General features: G+C 37.9%; 1 protein-coding gene across 1 annotated transcript in view; it reads left to right on the plus strand.

The window, feature by feature from the left end:
• Nucleotides 1-21,251, plus strand: part of LRP2 (LDL receptor related protein 2) — a 110,705-nt gene that overhangs the window by 14,892 nt on the left and 74,562 nt on the right. Inside the window, exons 2-11 of the mRNA XM_074548547.1 lie at nucleotides 276-383; nucleotides 1,945-2,067; nucleotides 4,513-4,629; nucleotides 12,503-12,613; nucleotides 12,713-12,826; nucleotides 13,302-13,418; nucleotides 14,306-14,449; nucleotides 15,842-15,961; nucleotides 17,629-17,757; nucleotides 18,892-19,061. Coding sequence (XP_074404648.1) covers nucleotides 276-383; nucleotides 1,945-2,067; nucleotides 4,513-4,629; nucleotides 12,503-12,613; nucleotides 12,713-12,826; nucleotides 13,302-13,418; nucleotides 14,306-14,449; nucleotides 15,842-15,961; nucleotides 17,629-17,757; nucleotides 18,892-19,061 — 1,253 coding nt within the window. The remainder of the gene's footprint in view (nucleotides 1-275; nucleotides 384-1,944; nucleotides 2,068-4,512; nucleotides 4,630-12,502; nucleotides 12,614-12,712; nucleotides 12,827-13,301; nucleotides 13,419-14,305; nucleotides 14,450-15,841; nucleotides 15,962-17,628; nucleotides 17,758-18,891; nucleotides 19,062-21,251) is intronic.

Consider the following 21,251-nt stretch of genomic DNA (forward strand, 5'->3'; position numbering starts at 1 on the left):
ACGCTAAAATTGTTGGAATTTTCTAGCAGTTTAATTTGAGATTTCTGTAATAGTTGAAGATGATTCTTTGCTTTTTTTTGTTTGTTTGTGTGACTGGGTATGTAGAACTCATATATATATTTAAATATTTTTGTAGTATGTTTTCTGTTATTTTTCATATCATCATTCAGTCTCCATGCTGCAAGGCAGTGGATAAAGCAGAGTTCTTGATGAGTGTCTTGGTGAGTGTTTATGTGGCTGTCGTGCTGAGCTGTGTGTTCGCTGTTTTGGCGCAGGATGTGAGCGGGGGCAGTTCCGCTGCGGCGACGGTCGCTGCATCCCCGCGGACTGGAGGTGTGATGGGGCCAGAGACTGCTCGGATGACACAGATGAAGCTGGCTGCCGTAAGTGACACCATGCAGAGCAGCTCCTTTGGAATCCTAGAAACTGGGAGATTGCAGTGGGCTCAACTGTACCTATGGCACAAGAGTGAATATTGAATTGGGAGTTGTCATGAGATACTCCAGAATCTATTTGAGTCATATTCCATGAGCTCGTTTGGCTTTGGTACACAGAAAATCAAGTAGTGCTCAGCTTCTAACATGACTTTAACCTTTTCTTAAAAATCTGACTGCCCAATAATGCAGTTTCATATTATAACTAACGTTCTAAGTAGATGTAGAAATGAACTGTATTTTGTTACTGTAGTAATCCTGAATATTGGATGTATATACAGCTACCACCAGCATCACTTGTGCTCAAAATCTGGATTTTTCAGACTCTGGACAACTAACTGTACCTACTGTGCCCAAAATAGAGTCATGCTTAATTGTCTACAGTTGATTGTGCTGTGTCAGCAGCTCACAGACTACAATTTTATTCATATGGACTGTAATGTCCACGCACAAAGATTCTCTCAAATGGAGAAAATGGATTCTCTGAATGGAAAAGTTGTGAAAATTAAGAATTGCCCTCCACGGTCCGTTTTTGGGAATTTGCTGGTATTTTACCTTTTCTAGTTCTTTGAGTCTTGTGGGTTGGTGCAATTATCAGTCCACTTACAGATTAGGCCAATTTTTGCGCTTCAGCTGGTAGGAAGTGAGACTAATTCATATCTATTCTTTTTACCCTGTTATTTTTTTGCTGCTTGACCCATGTTGTACTTTTCAACTCTAAATCAACAAATTGCTTTAATTTTCTCCCTCGTGCTTTGGTTAAATTGATAGTTGCGCTTGCATATCATCCCATGAGCACAAAGTTGACCTTGTATTTCTGCAAAAACATAATCCCGAGAACAGAGATGATCAAGACCAGAGTCCTGTTTACTGGACTGTGTTGTACTAGAGATTCTTCCTGGAGTATTAACTAGGGATGGAGTGAGCTGTGACATAGTTTCAAACACTTATTTTGATCTTTCTCTTTGATGGTTCCCTGTTGTTTGTCTATTTGAAGAGTACAGAATGGAGCTGGAACAACAGGATTCAGCTTGTTCTGATATGACCCTCACTTTTCCCTCATGAATTCACAGGGAAGAATTGTGAGCTTGTCTTGGGAGATCATGTTCTTACAGGGATAAAGCAACAGAGGTGGGGTGAGAGCGCTTGAACCGACCTCCTGTGAGATTGGGGAAGCTACTGTGAACTATACAACAGTGAAAAAAAGGGCTCTGCCTTTTTGGGGTCTCCTTCTAGAGGAGCTTGTGTCTCCAGGAGAGGATATAAGGCTGAAGAGTCTATAGAGGAGTTTACTGAGCTGAATTTTGCCTTTGAGCATCCTTTTGCTGGTCCACTTTCACCTCTCTGGTCCGTCCATTTTCTTTGATCTGTTAAATGTGTCAAGTGTTTCATGGAAGTTACAATTCATTGACACTTGAATCTTAGACCTTCTTTTCCCTTACATTATTATCTTTGAAAGTGCTTTCACAGATGTCTGTGAAATGACAATTTTTTTCATTGCTTATGCTAGCACAACCTACCTGTGAAGGAAATCAATTTCAGTGTCACACTGATGGGGAATGTATTCCACAGTCATGGGTTTGTGATGATGAGGAGGATTGTGAAGATGGCTCAGATGAACACCAACAATGTCGTGAGTATTTTAACTTCCAGTGTTATACCAGCTTTGTGAAATAACGTAATTTACTGGCAGTATATTGACAATATAGAGAAACAAGCCCTCTGTAAGTACAGAAGCCTCTCTGAGGTATTTCTAGAAATAAAGTAATCTGAAGTAGATCAAATACAGAAAGTATGTCTAAAAAGATATCTCCAGGTCTTGAAATCTGAAAATTACTCATGCTTCTTTTAGTTAAAAAGAGAAAAAATATAAAATGTATACTAGTTTTATACTTAATAAAAAGTTTAGTAATTTTCACCATTAAAAAATTGGTGAAATACAAATATTTCTTTATGTGCTCTATCCATTGGCTAGCAAAATTCACAGTGGCATCTCAGAACTATCTATAACAAAATTTAATTGTTTTTAGATGACTTTGAAATATATTTGTATATAAAACAGGATGAATTATCAATAATCAGCAAACATTGGCCAGTTTGCTACATTGGCCATTGCTAAAACTGCATTAGTTTTAGCAATGCTATTAGTAACATTATTATTTAGAAATAACAGAGCCATTCTTTCTCACACTCAGAGAGGAGAAATATCTATGGTCTTGGTGTCTGATGAGAGTCTAGTCTTTCATTATCATTTGGACAGCTTAAACTTAGAACATAATTCTGATTAGTATTTCACTTGAAGTGTGCTAAACAGTGTATTATTCATGTCTGAATTGCTGTTTTCAAGTTAAGTGTTTAGTGTTCTCTGTACAGTTTAGATCAAGAAAATAGTTTAACAGCCTAACTGCCACAGCCATAGGCTTTGCTCTTTTCTTAGTATTGATAGACAAATAAAATATGTTGCTATGGCTTAGAATTTCATGACTAAGCATTTGAAGGGCTATAAGTACATGCCAAAGTGGTGAACAGTGAATTGAGCTGATTACTGCACCAAACTACATTCTCTGCATTATTGCATAAGACAAGAGAACAAATGTAGTGTTCTGAAGGATGGTTTTTCTGCCATTTCTAGTATTAGAACTTACTCTAAGTGACGAAGATAAGATTAATTTATTTTCATTTTGATTGTGTGTATAATTTTTTGATAACTTCTTTGAACTAAACAGCTCTGGACCTACTCACCAACCCCTGGGGAGGTTAAGATGTTTATTTTGGAAGGATTTTGCTCACAGACTTGCTTTTTGCTTTTGTATCTTGATTCCATCTTAATCCACTGAGGATGGAAATTTTTTAATGATAGATAACTCCCTTTTGCTTCCCTCTTCCTCTGAGAAGGAGTCAGCACAACTGCTGGTTATGTTTTAACTAAAGAATCTGTAGATAGAAAATGCAAAATGAGCAAAAGCTCTGAGTTTGACCTTGGAACTGGGTCACTGTAACATTGTTCACCATGTACTGGTTAATCATGAGTGTCAGTATCTGCACAGTGGCACTGTGCTGCTGCCATTTTTGAGTCATCTCCTGGGATTTGTCCTTGTTGTTCTAAAGGAACTTTTTATCTCAGTGTTTGGGAAAGCTAGAGGAGATTTTTCTCCTTGAAATATTAAAACTTTTTCTTGGGAAAACTGTCTGACAGCTCTGGAAGTCATAAATGCAGAAATTTGTTTTACTTCACTGTCATTCTCTTGTTTTTCCTCATGACACTAGTATCCCAGTAGCTGATCTTATTTTAGGAACTCTGCTGACAGAAGGCAACAGAGAAAACCCCTGCAGAGCAGCAGATAACAAGATGCCAATGTATAGACTGGAATGATGTTGAGAAACAACATGAGTTTGAAAGAAACAAATGTGCAGGGGCAGAGGGAAGAGAAAGTCAGTAGTAAGCCTGTCCTTCAGCTGTATCTTCACAGATTCGTGTTAGTTTGTCTAAGAACTGGAAGTGTAATTCAGCTGTAGTGGAATCAAAGTAGAAGTGAACAGTTTTATGTGATTGCTTTTTCCTGACAGCTGTCAAGAGAAGAGACATAATCATTCTCAATCCTCCATTAGTTACATATGCAAACTATTCCTGACTGCTGAGGCCCTGGCTGTACTAGAAGGCAGTGCCTTACCTCCAACACTGCTGTGTTTACATTGTGACATTCCAGTTGACTGATAGCTTGGACCTACTGACAGATTTTGACCCAGTAAATACAATTATAGAAAACTTTAAATCAGTGAGAATTGATAATTTAATGTTTTAGGCAAAATAATTATAGGGAGGTACTTTTAACCTAGGTCAATTCTTCAGTGGAGAAAAGCAGTGACCTTGCAGACTGCAGGAGCCCTCCAGAGCTATGCTGTGGTGTGTGCTTGTCAAGTGTTCTTTAATCCTCTTGAGTAAACCAAGATACAGGAGGAGAAAGTGCTATACCGATATTTATGAGAAAGATGAAGTAGGTAAAGAGGAAGGAGAATATTTTTCCTGATAAGAAGCCCTGTTTGCCAGGAAGGACTGACATGTGCCTGTTTGTTGCAGCGGGGAGGACGTGCTCGAGTCAGCAGTTCACGTGCTCCGATGGCCAGTGCGTGCCGGGCGCGTACCGGTGCGACCGCGTGCAGGACTGCTCCGACGGGACGGATGAGAGAGGCTGCCGTGAGTGCTCACCCCTAGCACGAGATCTGCTTTCATCTCATCTCTCTGGGGCTTTTTAATACATTTGTAAGATTAAAGGGCTTGTTGATAGACAGGATGACCACAATATGCTTTTTGTTACAAGAGTTTCTTTTCAGATTCTTCTGTGAATTAGAGCTGATGTTCTGATACAGATCTGTTACCACAGAACTCAAGTGCAAGCTGTCAGCACAGGATCAGGTCATATTGTTTCTCATTGTCTGAAAGATAATTAATATTGCACTGTAAAAAGGCAACCATGTTTAGTGGTCTTATGGCTTTGAGACACTCGGAGCTAACTTTGCTGAAGTTTTCCAAGTTATTTTTGCATACTTTTAAAATCAGTAGTAGTTATAGCCTGTACAGAAAAGCAAAATTTGACTCCAAATGACTTATTTGAGGAGATTTGATCTCTTCAAAAGCATTTTATTCTAGACTGCAGCTTCTTGTGGAGATGATTTAGTCATATTGTACTCAGACGAGTTGTTTATATTATCCATCACCAAAATACAGATGGACAAGTAGTTTTTTTCACTCTAACTTCCCTAGAGTTGAGTGACAGTCTCCCTAAATTCTGGCCTAGGTTGAATATTGCTGGAAAGGAAAGCTGGCCGCAGAATAGAGGCCATGTTTTTCAGGAATGCTTTTGTCTAATACCTCCCCAACAGTGTGTAACAGACGTGTCTGTTCACTGTTAGTCTTAAGGAAAGGCTTCACACATCTTGAGTGATTTCTAACATCTCAGCTGCTATTCCAGCTGTTCAAATGTAGTGTGCCTTTGGGAAACAGACATAACTGGAAACTCCACTTAGGACCAGCCCAGGGCAGGAGGTGGGGGAAGAGGCTGGGGTGGTAATGGATGGACAAGGAAGCATGAAATTAAATTTTGTTAATGCTATACTTGGGGGAAAAAAGGGCATATGCCTATGCTGTGTAAAGGAAGACTATATGGTCATCTGACTGCTAATGTGGTTTATCCTTAACTCACAAATGGCTGAAATTGTCCCTGTGTAGAATGAATAGGTATTTAGAGCTATATGATATTCTGGAATAAAATGTTGCCAAGTCGTCCAGCTTGGAATTTTTCATGTGATAGATCCACAGTCACTTCTGGTCACCAATACAAATGGCTAAAAGCCAAGATCCAAAGTATCCCATCTCATTGCTGGAAGAATATCTTCTGTAGACTGGCATTTTTTTCTCTTAAAGTTTAGAGTAAGAAATTAAGTTGAAAACTTAATTTGGTAAATCTGTTACACATGAAAAAAATCCTGAAGAAAAGATATCTGTTTTAAAAATGTATTATCTGTGAATTAGAGGACTGGAACTGCTGAGCATCTCTGAGATACCTGTGAGTAGTCATTGAGTACAGTGTGGAACAGCCAGGTGCCATGGTGTGATTGTTATAATGCAGAAAATCTGTGTCAGTCTGGGAACGGAGTCCTAAGGATGATACTTAGAAGTCTTTTTTCAAACTAGAAGCTGCTGTGGTGTTTGAAAATTGAAGTACACATTTTATTTCATGTTACACATTCTCAGCTAGGTAAATTAAAAAGGCAGTTAGGAAAGGGCCCTCTAGATACATTAACAGTAGCACTCCACTGCTGCGGGGGAAAGGCAGTCATTGCTGCGTCAGCAAATGGGCCCCATGACTGTTGTGGGGGCAGCATATTAGCCCAAAGGAGAGGGACTGCCTCCTGTCATTCAACAGCCTCCACTCTGGTTTATTAGAATATGTGCTGACAGTCCCTCTGAGACAGAAGAATGACTGTGACTTGGAACCTTGAAAGCAGTTAGACTAGTTTAAAGAAATGCGACAGTGCTGAAGGCAAGAGGATCCAAGAAGAATGTAATGACAAGACTCTTGAGGAAGGCTGCTTAATTTTATTCCCTTTTTGTCTTTGCAAAGCCTGGAACTTTCAACAGAAGCCATAAAATCTACAAATTTGGGATTTTATGATTAACTGTATAGTACAGATTAGTGTACTAGCATATTAGTTTTGGAGCAGATTCTAATACTTGCTTTGATTGTTCATTTTCCCCAGTGTTTAATGTATTTCCTTTTCCACATTATCTGATATAAACAAATGTGAGAGGAATAGTGCTATTTTGGCCTTTTTCTTTGTCACTAAATTCCCCTTGTTTAATTTGAACTAAAAGCTTTCTTTAATGAAATTGAAACATCCATGAGCAACAGAAGAATAAAGCTATTTATAATTGATTCTGGTGTTTCATGGAGCATAACAAAATGGAAACTTGGGTCTCTTTACTTATGCTTTGCACTCATCTGTCAGAAAGCAGATTTAGATTGTAAAGAAGATATAGTTTTATTCCTGAATAAATGACATTATTCCTACATAAATTATATAAGAAAGTAGTCAAATGTAAAATGTCACCAATCTAAAGTAAGTCTGCAATTAAACATGTAAAAAGCCAGAACAAAGGAATTCAGAGCCTTAGTCCATTTTATTGCTAATGGGATTAACAGCAAGGGAAATCTGCCCATGCAGAGACTAAGATAAACATCAGAACAAATGCTTCAGCTACAGGTCATACAATTAGTGCACTGAAGCTGTTTTGATTTCATAAAATTATGGCTTTTGGGTTTTTTTGAATACACATATCAGGCTGTTTTCTAGCTTTTTGAATAGTCAGCAGCTAGCAAATGCTTTAATTTTAAAACTTTAGAAACAGAATGAAATGGCAGTTTATTTGGGGTATCAAGCACTTTTTGGGAGTAGGCAGGCAGTACTTTATTTCTTTCTGTTAAAATAGAATTCTCTCTCCCACCTCAGCTTCATAGTTGAGAAATGAAAATCCCAGCCGTGTCTATTTTGCTTTGCTGTGACAGAACAACCTTTCTGGATACTGCTCTGGTAGCTGAGCACTGCACTGAGGCTGTGAGGGAGAAAGGGACAGTGCTTTAAAGACATGTTGTTCAAAGCTAGTGGGCTGAGTGTTTTCCAAGATACACTGGATTTTTGACTCTAATTTTGATGTTGAGCTGCTGCCATAGGTCAGCTGCCTAACCTGTGAATTCCTGCCTCTTGTTTGCTATGCTAAATAGCTGCTGTGGTCAGGAAGTGGGCAGCCAGCTCTGGGATTAATTTGCAGAGACCAGGGTGAAAGTGAACAGAGATCAAGAACTGAGGAGATCGTAAGGGATGTAGTCCAAGAAAGAAGAAAAAGGCCATAGTCAGAGACTAATATTCTGGGTGTTGGACAAATTACATCTAGCAGCTATAGGATGAGGGAGAAGTTCAGGCTGAAGGAAATATCTCTGCCAGGAAGAGTTTGGGACAGGGAAGCAGCAAAACTCGAGCAATCTAAGGCAAACAGCCGAAGACTAGAGTCTCAGGGATCAAAATCAGGAATTAAGGCCAGGAATGAGGGTCTGGTCTGTCTGCCAGCTCTGAAAGCATCTCTGCTATGAGCACTGCCTGGCATCATGCAGCTCAGAGGACTCTTGGGCTTGGACTAAGTCTCCCTCCTGGTGTCTCTGGTAGGCTGTGAGCTGTCTGGGCAGTGCTTTGAGCACGGTGAGGTGGTGACTCATGGCAGTGAACCAAAGAGTTTTAATTAACTTTTTTTTGTAAAATGTTTTTACATGTTGCAATAAAAGACACTTGTTAGTAGGAAATTGCTTTTTTTTTTCCCTTTTATTTCTACTGCTTGTAACATGGGTTAGGGTTATAGTAGCTTGCACTGCTGACTATGAGAGAAATCAGCTTGTGCTGAATCAAATACTAGTTGCAACTATTTCCTGTTGCTGTTTTTGTATGGATTTATTTCCAGCTTGCAGAACAGAAGTGTTAGGCAGAGTGCAAAATTATGCAGGTTAGCAATCCCTGTGACATAGGTTTCAAACATCTTCCATGTGTCCATTGAAAGATGCCATTAAATATGTTCACAAGTGTTGCCTCAAAACAGTTACAAGGAGCAAGGTGCTTCATCTGTCATTTGTGCTGGTGGTTGCCAGTTATTTATGTTTTGCAAAAGAAGTGTTGGCATGCATCAGGGAGACAGATTGTGTAGAAGTATTTTGGTTAAAAAAGCCTGAGGGGAGGGGAGAGAAAGAAGAGCTCCCTTTCTTCCAGAGCATTGCAATGAACATGGGTGAAAAACATTCCCCTTGTTTTCACCAAGCTCATATTATCTTCTAGGAATTGTCATGACTACATTTCTTCTTTTTAGTTTTCTGGAAAGTTAGCTGCAGGTTTTTGGGAGGCGAAGGTAAAGGAAACAGTGTTTATTTTGGAGGCCATTGACCATTCAAAACAAGGTGAAATAAAAAAGTGTTTATATTTTTTTTCTGTCCCTTGACTTTTCTCTTAATGTTGTGTTCACATTGTCCCCTTTCACTTTCTTGTACAGCTGTAATCCCAGACCTCCTTAGGTGCAAACTACCTACCTTGTTGTCCTTTTAACTCAGAACCTAATCCTTCCTTTTCGCTCTTTCTGGTCCATTTGTCACCAATGTAGAAAGAAAATAAAGTTCCATTGCCTGGAATGCAACCCCTTCAAGTCAGTCCCAGAGCACTGACACTTTTTCCATAGGCTCCCTACAACAGAGACAGTAGGATCAATTTCTCTGCGTGTTATCAGTTCTTGCTTGGCTGTGGGATTTTATACTCAAATGCACTGATCTTGGATGAGGTGTGTATAGAGAATTCTTAGTTTAAATAAAAATTAAAATAAAAGCTAAGAAATGTTTGTTTTGCAAGCTCCAAATGCAGTGACTGATGCAAGACCTTTCCACTTTAAATTTAAAATGTTGTGATACTCACTTTTCAACTTCATTTGCTGGAGAGCTTTTCATTAAGCTGGATTGTACAGGTCATTCTGTTAAGGGAATTAGTCCCATTCCTCCCCTCTTGCTGCCAAGGTTCAGATTCTTCTTTTCCTTTTAACAAGTCCCCGTTTGGTGATAGGGCTAGAAGAACTAAGCTCATGGCTCCTGTCTTCTAAATTTTGGAGAGAAAGAAAGGGAGTTTATGTCCTGGGGTTTTTACAATTGCAAGGACAGCCATTTCTTTGTTTTCAGATATCCTAGTATTGTTATGAAGTTCTATTTTGGCTTCCTTCATTCTCTCAGCATTGAGCCCTCACAGAAGCCAGTATTTCTTCCTTGCTTCTTTTCCTTTTCTACTTCTCCTTATATAAAACTAACCCAGGTACTGAGGAGCTGTCCTGATGGCACAGATGCTCCTGAACCATGCAGTGCATTGGCTACAGCCTTTGGTGCAGCTCACAGCTTTGGCAATTTTAATGAAGCTTAGTTCTTAATGCCCCAAATAATTAAAACCAATTTAATAAAATAATATGCTATAAGGTACAAAGAGTACAATCTGCAGTGCAAAATGCAGTGAAAAATATCTTTCAGATCAGTGATCAGTGTGTGATCAGAACTATAACTTACTAACCTTGGTCTTTTGACAAGGGATTGGAAATGAGATTACCTGTACAGAGTTTAAAAATATATTAATCTCTGTCAGGCTTTTCAAAGAATTAAAATAAAGAATCTGTACACCAGTTTTGAAAAGAGAATAAGAGAAAAAAAGCATTTGTTCATATTCTAGTAAAACACCAATTCGGTCAGAATGAATACTTTGAAGTATCTTCAAAACATCTTTACTTCCAGAGTATCTTGGCTCTTCTTGGTATCTTTTTATAGTGATTGTGTTTATACAATACACTAGACTTTATAATATAATAAAGATTTTGCTAGGCTGAGGGCATTTCCAGACCTGCTGCTGGAGAGAAGACTTTGACAAAGTTTTCCTTCTTGTAAGGGAGTTTAATATAAGCTTGAGAAAAATCTTATTACTGGCTAGATTCTTAGTCTGCCTGGGCATTCTTGAAGAAATAGGCAGTGCAAGGCAATGGGTTCAGTTGTTTATTTCCTTGACATCAGTCCATTGGAAACAGTTTGGAACATCACTGGAGGTATTTCTGTGGGATGTGAAGAAAAGTGAGGAAAATTACAAAACTATCCATTATAAATCCCATGGAAGCTTTTCTACTTCGTAGAAAATACCTTGTACTCCTCCTTTTCTTCCATCTGCCCTATAATACAGTGTCCTGCCATAGCTGGTTCTGCTGGCCTCATAGAACTCCTCATGGTTCCTCCCTGTGATGCCTTCTCTGCTTTCAGACAGGGAAAAAGCATTAATTCCATGGGGAGCTTAAAACTTGGCCCCAGGTCAGGCCTTTTTTTAGTCCTTTCTGTTGGCAGAAGTAACAGTTCAAACTCATTATTTCCAAAGCATTATCAGTTTTATCTGAGCCTAACTGAGGCAAGAAAATGATGTATTGGAAAGGTGACTGTCTGGTTGAGAAGTGGGACCAAAGAATGCTTAGAGAGCATGTTGGCATTGTCAGACTGAGAATGGAAGACTGGGAACTGTCCCTAGAAGGCCACAGGCAGCAATGCAGTAGCTGGAACCCTGCTAATCTGTAACTCCTGTTCTTGGCCCAGGCACGCACTGTTCCTACGTGCAAGTTGCCACCTTACATTAACTGCAGTGAAAGCAAACGAACTGTAAAGGAATCAGCTGGGGAGATAGTCTGGCTGAACCTGTAGTGGACATGAACACACCTAATTATCCTCTCATTTTAACGTTTAACAGTTAAAATCATATAAGCCTATTCCATAGGTAATTGAAGTTTCATGGGAATGTGATAATACACGGAACAGAAGAAGCAAGCAAAGCAGTTTGCCACTGTCTGGAAAAATTGCAGGTTTCTTTATATCTGCTTGAAGCAATTTTATAACCCTTGTTTTGGATTCCAAGGAATCCAATCAAATATGAATGAAAATGTGCCTAAGTGAGAGCCTTCTCTATCTGCTTTATTAACTCTTAGAAAAGTAAGATGGCATAAGAATTCAAACTGAAAATCTAAGAGATGAAAAATGATTTTTGGCTCTTCTGTGTCTCGAATTCATTTATCTTGTATATAGAGACAAAGGTTCAAGAAATTTGATTTCTAAAATTACCATTTCTTTGCTCTCTTACTTGCCATTTGACTGAAAAATATAAGTTTTGTCTACATAGCAACAAGATAAACTATGAGTTCATATTCTCCTTCTCAACTCTAGCATGTGCATATGCCTAATTTGTTGGATACTTCCACTGAACTCACTGACTGCTTGTAGGAATAAGTGTTGTCAGAATTTGTTTTAATTTGAAACATTGAAACAATCCCTTGCATTTGCATATAGGTCATCTATATAAGTAGAATATCCAAAACCTAAAAAGCCATTATTTCTGCAGAATCTCTTTTCTTTCATGAAAGGGGAAGCAAGTAATAAAAAGCAACGGTTCTAACATTGTTCATGGAACCTGGAAATATAATTATCCTTGGCTTAATTGGTACAAAACCATTAAAACCTGAGGTCTCTGAGTTTGAGAACTCAAGAGGAGGACATAGGAACTGTAAATTTCAGGAAATCCTTTGCTATCTAAATACTTTTATTAAGATTGGGATACTGTAATACTGATGTATAAAGAAATAAAACAAATTTTCACTGTTTGCTCTCCTTTTATGTTCCATTTCTTTCTATCATATTGTAAACTGTTTGGGTTACAGATCTTTTTGGACTGTGGGAAGACCTTTGATTTTTCTCTTGCTGCTTGCAAGTTTTTATAGCAACCATCTAGAGGATATGCTTTAATATCTGTTGGAGAAGACAGTATACTGTATAAATGGATTACTAGTATAGGACTACTAGTTATGTAGTCCTGGAGTTTTGTATTCCCTTTTTCCTCTAAACCAAGATATTCTGTTGACACTAGGTGGATATGACTCATTATAGTCTAACTTCATGCTAATAGAAAGGATTTTTTTATTTTAGACTACCCAAGATGTGAACAGTTATCATGTGCAAATGGAGCATGCTTTAATGCAAGCCAGCGATGTGACGGCAAAGTTGATTGTAGAGATTCTTCTGATGAAGCTAATTGCAGTAAGTCCCCTGTGTAGAGTGATCCCAAACAAATTTACTTCATAGACCTTCTTTTGGAGTTAAACAGATTTTGTGTTTCTGTGCTAAAATCTTTTTCAGCTCGTGGATGTACCAGTACGCAGTTCCAGTGTGCTAATGGAGAGTGCATCCCGCAAGCCTTCGTCTGTGACCATGATGATGACTGTGGAGATAGGAGTGATGAAAACTCTTGCAGTATGATGTTTCTTTTTTTTCCCCCACTTTCTCCAACTGTTTTACTAAGACCTGATTCAAGTAGATAGCAGGAAGCAGATTGCTTGACTGTACAGCCATCAAAAGCTAATCACAGTTCTACAAATACTCTTCTGTACAGAAAGATGAAAATTGCAGTGCTAGTTTGACAGACTTTGTCTTTGCTCCTATGTTCCTGGCTATGTCATTACCATTTGAATTTCTGGACTGAGTGACAGTCTGGTTCTTAATACATATAGTTCCACTTATGTTCTCATCCTCTTAATTTCAGCATGAACCAAAGGAAATTCATACCTAAATGAGAAGAAACCAGCAGTGTTTGCAATACATACAGAATATGGAACTGCCTAAATGTTTTAAGTTTTAAGTAATAAATGATTGTATATGAGACAATATTGTTGTTTTTAACCTTTTAGCTGCTTAGAGCAATTAGATTTTCTTATGTTTCTTTCTGTAGCTTATGCAACTTGCAGAGGCAACTTCTTCACTTGCCCGAGTGGCCGTTGCATTCATCAGAGCTGGATTTGTGATGGAGATGATGATTGTGAAGACAATGAAGATGAAAGAGGATGTGGTAAATACTATTGCTAACTTCTAATGGTATTTTCAGAGGAAGATGACACAAATCTGCATCTATAAAATTTGGACCAGTCAAGATGTTCTAAATACTTTTCATTTCCTTGAAATCCTTAGAATTCCACCTTCATTTTTATTTCTTTTTTTAACTTCGGCAATATTTTTGTTGTTGTGTGTGAGAATTATTGTGGTACCGAGTATGATCATACAGCGATATATATATATTTTTCTTTTATATATTTAAGTTTAGCATATAACAATATATATATATATATATATATATATATATGTATATATATATATATATATATATATATATAATATATTCTCTTTTATATTTTGTTTTGGTTCTTCTGCCTGTGAAGATTTTTCAGATCATCTGTTAAGAGACACGAGGCTTCTAATAACCAAACCCCATTGATTAAAAATGAAATTTACTCAGATCCTGACAAGATTTGTCATGTGAGAAACAGAAGCTTTAATGAATGAAAGTGTGAATGAGATTTCTTTTTCATTGGCCTTTTCTCTGATGAACATGATTCTCGTTATCCAGATAGCATTTACAAGTTTGGAAAGCACAAAACTATAGTTCCCTTTCCAATGTACTGGTTAGTTTAAAGCTAAATGGTGTTACTGTTTCTAACAAAACAGAAAACTAAAGAGATTCATATGTTGTCTACCCAAATATCATTGGCATTGTAGTTGGAATGTAAAAGTAAGCATGACAAGTAAGTGTAAACAATGTTTCTTTTACAGTCTTTCCCAGCTGTGTGCAAGAAACGGAAACTGGATATTGAAGGATAGAGGTGCCTTGGGAAGCTGTTGGAGAAGAAATTTTTGTATTTGAAATATACTTTTCATTATTCTTGTTTTTCTTTTCCATAGAAAGTGGTCACCATGAATGCTACCCAGGAGAGTGGGCCTGCCCTGGATCAGGGCATTGCATTCCAATTGGGAAAGTGTGTGATGGAGCTGCAGACTGCCCTGAAGGAGAAGATGAAACGAACATCACTGCAGGCAGACACTGCAGTATGTATTAGAATGAAAAACATACACAGAATAGCAGGAACATCAGCATTGACATCTTTTTACATTTGCCTTTTGTCTCCTAAACAATACTGAAATTTTGGAAGCTCACTATTTTCAGTGGCACTGTTTTGACTGGATGATCCGGAAGAGGCATATATGTTGCAAAGAGACCATTTTTTTTTTTTAAAGTTTTTACATGAAATTTCACAAATAAGGATTTTAACTTGCTCTCCATACCCTAAAATATGGTTGTGAAGTCAGGGAAGGGTGTGCTACATGCCTTCTTTGTTTAAATATCTGTTTGTCCCTTTGTGTAAGAAGCAATGATTTGTGCTGATCAGAACACAGCATTGAATCAGTATATCCTAAGCTTTGACTAATTCACTTTAAAGATTAGGATTTAAAAAAAAAACTTATTACCTGGGATGTCTGTTTCTCCAGTTAGTGGTACACTGCGTTTTTATGTTGGACATAGTTCTAGTCTTACAAATATCAAATTCCTCTGAGGACAAAGACCAGTGTATTTTCATTTTAGGAAGATAAAAATTCCTATTAACAAAATCGTGCCTTTTGGAATAGGAGGGCAGAAAAAATAAGAGGAAATGAAACTTTATTGTAAAAAAAGCACCTCTTGCTTTTATGAGTGGTTTGGTAGTTATAGCAGATACAAGCTGAAAAGCAAGGCATTTAATAGAAGAATTTGAGGAAAAGGAAAATGCTGACTCTCACCTCCTTTTTTATCAAGTGTTTCGCAATCATAATTCAAGTGTTGTACAATCATTACTCGCTTGCCCCTGAATTGTTTATTGAATACTAGTAAAATTAGTGAAGGAAAAATGAGAGAGAGGGAGAACTAGAGGATAAAGAATCATTTGTCCATGAACGCAATGCAAACAGTATATTCTAATACATTGGAATGATATACATATCCTTCTTAGTATAACATGCTAGGATCTTTTCACATAGAAGAGTAAATGATGAGGTTATGTACCAATGGGTGGAGCTCAAGGATGTATTGCTCATAAGTAGGTCTTGTGGAACCATGGAAAGTTCTGGGGCATTACAGATGGCTTCCTCTGGTCACCTTTTTTACACAGCACTTACCATTGGTGGTTCATATAAAATTGCTGCTTATTCTTTAACTCTGTTCCAAAAACCTTTAAAAACAGTACCTTCTCTTCCATGTTCCATGCCCTTGCTTGCATGTATGTAAATGTATGAGATTTTGTGGAACTTTGTACATAATTTTCTCTGCAGATTAGTTTTAAGAAGCTGTACTTGAAATTGAAGGCCCATCATAGAAAAGACTTCAGCTTTGTAACTCGATAAGGCAGAAATGATTCTGTTCCTGTGCAATAGGAGTGTTTGTGAGCTATTGTGTTTGCCTTTCAGACGTGTCGCGCTGCGCTGCGCTGAGCTGCCAGTACCGCTGCCATTCCTCTCCCTCAGGAGGGATGTGCTACTGCCCAGCAGGATACACCATAAGCAGCAATGACAGTCGTACTTGCATTGGTGAGTAAAGCCCAGGGACTACAGATATCCAGTACCTTCTCACAACTGGGAAAGTTGGGATTCCAGGAAGGCAAGTTAGTTCAAATTGTGTGGTTGTACTGATAAAGAGAAAAGCTCAGGAGTCAGCAAATGTATGAAAATTTTAGTAGCACAATGGCAGCATAGTGGCACAGAAAGCAACCACAGAGATGTCTTTCACTTTGACCTAAAGACATAGTGACAGCATGATTAGGTTTAAAAATATGTACTGTTGGATGGATGGCTTATTATCAAGAGTTTTTACTGATCTTTAAGTGTTTACGTAGAGAGAGTTTGTTTCTGCCTCAGTAATATGTGTTGCATGCCTGGAAAAACAGTCAATGATGTTGAATTGATTGTTCCTTTCGGAAAGTGGCTGTATATGCAGAAAGCAGAACATTACACTTGAAAATAAAATGGGTGTTTTATATTTGCATTATGGAAAGGTTGTGTCTTCTGTGGGATTTCAGTATATACATAATTTACATGAAAAAGAAGAATATTTACAAGAATGCAAGGGTAACTGTAAAGCTACTGTAACTTGATAGCACAAATTATTTATCTCAGTAGCTGGCAATTGAGTAACCTCAGAATCGTGAAAGTTAGCACTGCCTAATAAAAGAAAAGGGGTAAATATCTGTTATGAGTTTTCAACCCAAGCTATGGTGTTTGTGCCATTAAAAGTATTTCAGATGCTCCGTCTCTAATGAGATTTTTATATTTTTGAGAATACTGGGTGGCCTAAGGCTGTATAAGCTGCAATGGCAGAATGGTTGCTCTTTGTAGAGGCAGAGAAATAAGGCATGAAATTTCTTCCATTTTTTCATGCTTTTGTGGGAAATATGTGAAGGACATATTCCCAAACCTGGTGCAGTCTCAGTGAGTCTTTTGTTGCTTTTTTGACTGCCCTGTAAACCTAGTTATCAGATTCTGGCTTGTAAATCTGAGTCTATGTATTTTGGTTTGCTGAAATCTAGGCATATATTTGTGACCAGAGCAAAACTTGTCATGAAGGAATGGCTGACAGTCAGTACTGTATAATTCCAGATCCAGTACTCTACCTATATGGCATTTTGCATGCTAAAAGGAACTTTTTCTTGCTGGTTCTGGTGCACAGACTGCTTTTAATTGTAAATCGGATACCTGTTAGTGTGGTACTAAATCTGAGCTAATAAACACTGCCTTCAAGTAGGACTTAAAGGCTTAAGCACTGCACTAAATTAAAGGTAGAGCTCACCTTCAGAGTAGGCTTAAATCCAGCCAAGTCTTTGTGTGTGCCAAGAATAGAGATCTTTTGCAGGAAAAATACTTCACAGACATATTCTGTATTGTGGAAAGTAGACAATGACATCCCTTCAAATGATTTTTCCTTTTCTCCTGGCAGGTGTGGCTTAGATTTTTTTTTTTGGTTAGTATTTTTTCATAAGAGGCAGAATTGCAGGTAGGTCCTTGGGCAGGAAACACAGGTTTTTTGTTATCCAGAAATACAAAACTGAAGCACTGTGGAAAACCATGCAAACTCGCTTTCCTCATGCTATAGTTTTGCAAATAGATATAAAGCAAACAGAGAGGACAAACTTGCAGCTTCTTAATTATGACATGAATTTTATACCAAGTGTTTTTTATAAATGTGCTTATTCACTTGACAGATTTTGATGACTGTCAGATGTGGGGTGTCTGTGACCAGCTGTGTGAAGATCGTGTGGGACATCACCAGTGCCACTGTGTGGAAGGTTATTTCCTTGAGCATCACCGGCATTGTCGGGCCAACACTTCAGGTTAGTGCACCCCAAGTGTCTTGTTGAGCAAATAGATATAGTTAGGTACAATGGGGTAGTTTTACCTACACAGCTCTCTTTGATTTTAACTCTGCCCTTAAGGACTTACAGTCAGGACAGCTTTCAGAATATCAGCAAATGCCAGAACTCTGTATCTGCCGGTGTGTGCGGGTTGGTGTTGATTGCCTCATCAGGGCTGCTTCTCCTCTAATCAACAAATGTCTTTTAGGCTGCATTGTGTTTTCACCACTCCTGACTTCGACAGAGTTGGGAGGTTATTGCCAGAGCACTCCTGAACAACAACAAAAAATTCTTATTTCTGTGAGGAACAGTTTTCTGTCATGCTCTCTGTGGAGCTTAGTGTTGTCAAGAAATCAGGAAACCTAATTTTTTCTAGAACTGTGCCATAAGTTGGTTTTGCTGAATGGTGAGATCAAGCCCTTGCCTGTGAGAGAAGCCATGCTCTTGGCTTTGAGTGCCCCAGAGTCTGAACTCTGAAGAATACTTGTCTCTCAGAGTGCAGTCTCTCATCAGCTGTAGGCTCCTTCTCCTGACCTCCTGCTCAGCTCTGAAAGCAGGCCCCAGGAAACTCTGCTTTGTGGAGATGTAGTGTCCCAACAGGCTGTTGTGTAAGGCAAGTGCTTTTGCCTGCAGAGAGTTGGTGGGAATGGGAATTTCTGCTTGGCATAGTTGATTAGAAGTCTTGTTTCTTAGAAAAGCAAGAACTGTTCAGTTCCCTCCCCCTTCCTTCTTTCTTCAGCCACCAGTCTTCAGCTCATCATTTTGTAAGCATTTCTCTCTTATAAATGGGAGAATTTAGTACCTGCTGTAAGTCAGTTTCACCAGGTTAATTTTAGCTTTAATAGAAATAGTCTTTTGGTCTATGCACAGGGGTTTTATAACAGTTTTAGCTGGTATGGCTTTAAACACATGTTCCTGCCTGATTTGCTCCAAGTATACAAACCAAAGGCAAAGGTTAGTACTCACATTGAAACATTTATACAGGTTGTACCCTGTGCATCTATTCAAAACTTTGTGCCCAATATGTATGAACCAGTATGTATATATTGCAATGCCCCTTTGCAAAATATCTTGCCTGCAGGGTAATCATGTCTCTGTCACTCCTGCTTTCAGCTGGTGTTGCATCGATTATTTTTTCCAATGGCCGTGATTTACTGATTGGAGATCTTTATGGAAGGAATTTTCGTACCTTGGTGCAGTCACAGAATCGTGGGATTGCAGTGGGAGTGGACTTCCACTTTTACCTGCACAGAATCTTTTGGACTGACACAGTGCAAGATAAGGTTGGTAGAAGTTTCAAGAAGAATGTATTTCTGTGTACCTGGAAGTAGAGAACTTCAAGAGGCAGAATGTGTTGATAGACCCTCATTTTTTTGAGAGCCAAAGCTGGCTGTATTTTTGTTTTCTAACAAAAAAGCTCCTTGAAATGTTTTATGTTAATGACTGCATTTTTTCAACTATACTATTACATGTGACATATTAAACAAAGAATCCTATTATATGGGAATGTCTTGAGCAACTTTTAATTTTACTTGAGACTGAGTCCAAAAAACTAATTAAGAGAAATAGTAGACATTCTTTCAAAACGGAACAAATTTTTCTTGGTAATTTTTGAAACATGATCATTTAAAATGTAAAAGCTGTGTGCCTTCCAAGATGATAAAAATCAGACTTCTTCATGTACTTCAAATGGCACTGTAATTGAGCTTGAATAACAAATATTGACAGTATTTTGTGTAATGAGCCAATATTGTGTTACTTTTCTCTTTTTTTTTTTTTTTTAAAAGAGTAATTATTTTAGCTTCAAGACACTGTAGAGCCAAGTAATTTAAAAAAAAAACAGTCTGGAGACTCTTGTGGAAGTTGGATGGCACCCTTGTTCTTCTTTTCTATGCATAACTTATGGAAACCAAAGAACATCTTAGATCAAATGCTGAAACTTCATGATCTCTTGTCCTCATGTTGATTTTCATGCAGAGTGAAGGAGAATCTGTGACCTGGCTCCTGCTAATGCCACTGATGGATCAATTTGATGTCACTGTCATAATTCTGAATCTACACTTAAGACATCTGATAAAAACTGTAGTTCTCACCACAGTTCCATGCTGGTTCTGTGGAAAGAACATTCACTGCATGGCTGTCAAGTAGACCAAGATTTGTGTGCACAGTTTTTGACTTGTTCACAGTTCTGGCATTTTTATTGTGGCTGTAGTAGGTTCCTGTTGCTGCAGTTGCTTTGTCAATGGCTGAGTGTAGTGAGGGTCAAATCTGCACTTTTATGAGACAGGAGATTTATTCTGTCCTTGTAATAGGTGTAAATAAAAGATAATATGGGTGTTTTTGCTGCACACCCCAGGTGGCCAGGACTGCCTTTTTTATCTGCCCAATATAGTTTAATCCTAATTAATTAATTAAGATTAATTAATCTAATTAAGTCCTAGCTAGACTATCCAGATGAAAACATTTGCATTTAGAATTTTCTTAAATTATGAGTATTTCCACTTGATGTCTTAAAATAATATTACTAGGGCATTTTTTGTCTTTTCTTTTTCAAGTTTAAGACATAAACTAAGCCAGAAAATTGTGAGTTGTGTTTTGTGTCATCTTTATCTCATTTAGTGTACTGCCAGATAACCTAATGCCCATAAGCTCTTTCATCAACAGGGTTTCCAAAGAACAGAGTAGACAGTTAAGTGGTTATCTTGATTATTGTTACTTGGAACTGAAGAATATTTCAAATTATACAACTCTTTCAGCTCTTATTTTTCTTGCATATATTTACTTCATCATCTCTATTTTCATTTAAATGCATTCCAAATCTCATGCTGTTGTTCCAAAAGAAGAGAATTTCTACCTTTTCATATTACCCAGTGTTATAATCACACGATTACTGTATACATAAAATTATTGTCTTTGGACTGTTTACTTCATGTAGCTCTGAACTTGCTTGTAAAATAACAGCATTATTCTTCTTGAGCAGGATGCTCTTAAAATTAGCCTTAGATAAAGGAGACCACTAGCTGAGACCTCCTTTCTGTGAGGATGGACAGCTTTCCCTTACTTTCTTCATTTTGCTATTTCCCCTTAGTGGTAGCTGTAGTAAGAGCTCCCCCTCTTGTTTCTCTTGTTTCTGGCTGCTGTTGAGAGCTTTACCAAAGCATGATCATTTGTTTTCAATCAATAAAAATTTGGGGTTTTGCTAGATTCCAGGAAAGCAAATGCACTTCCCTTTTTTTTTTTTTTTTTTTTTTTTTTTTTAAATCATTTGCTAACAGATAAGGCTGTTTTAGTCTTTTATCTTGTCCAATTTGCAGAAATGCTAGTTGAAGGCAAGCCTTCTGCAATTTTTCCATTGGTTTCCAGATTTTTGCAAAAAATCCTTACCTAAGGAATAACTCAGAGGGTAACTTGCTTGTATCTGCAGGCAGATACAGATATAGTTGTGGGTTGGTGATCAGTGTGGTGATAAAAAA

The sequence above is a fragment of the Zonotrichia albicollis genome, chromosome 10, assembly GCF_047830755.1.
Source record: "Zonotrichia albicollis isolate bZonAlb1 chromosome 10, bZonAlb1.hap1, whole genome shotgun sequence".
Lineage (NCBI taxonomy): Eukaryota > Metazoa > Chordata > Aves > Passeriformes > Passerellidae > Zonotrichia > Zonotrichia albicollis.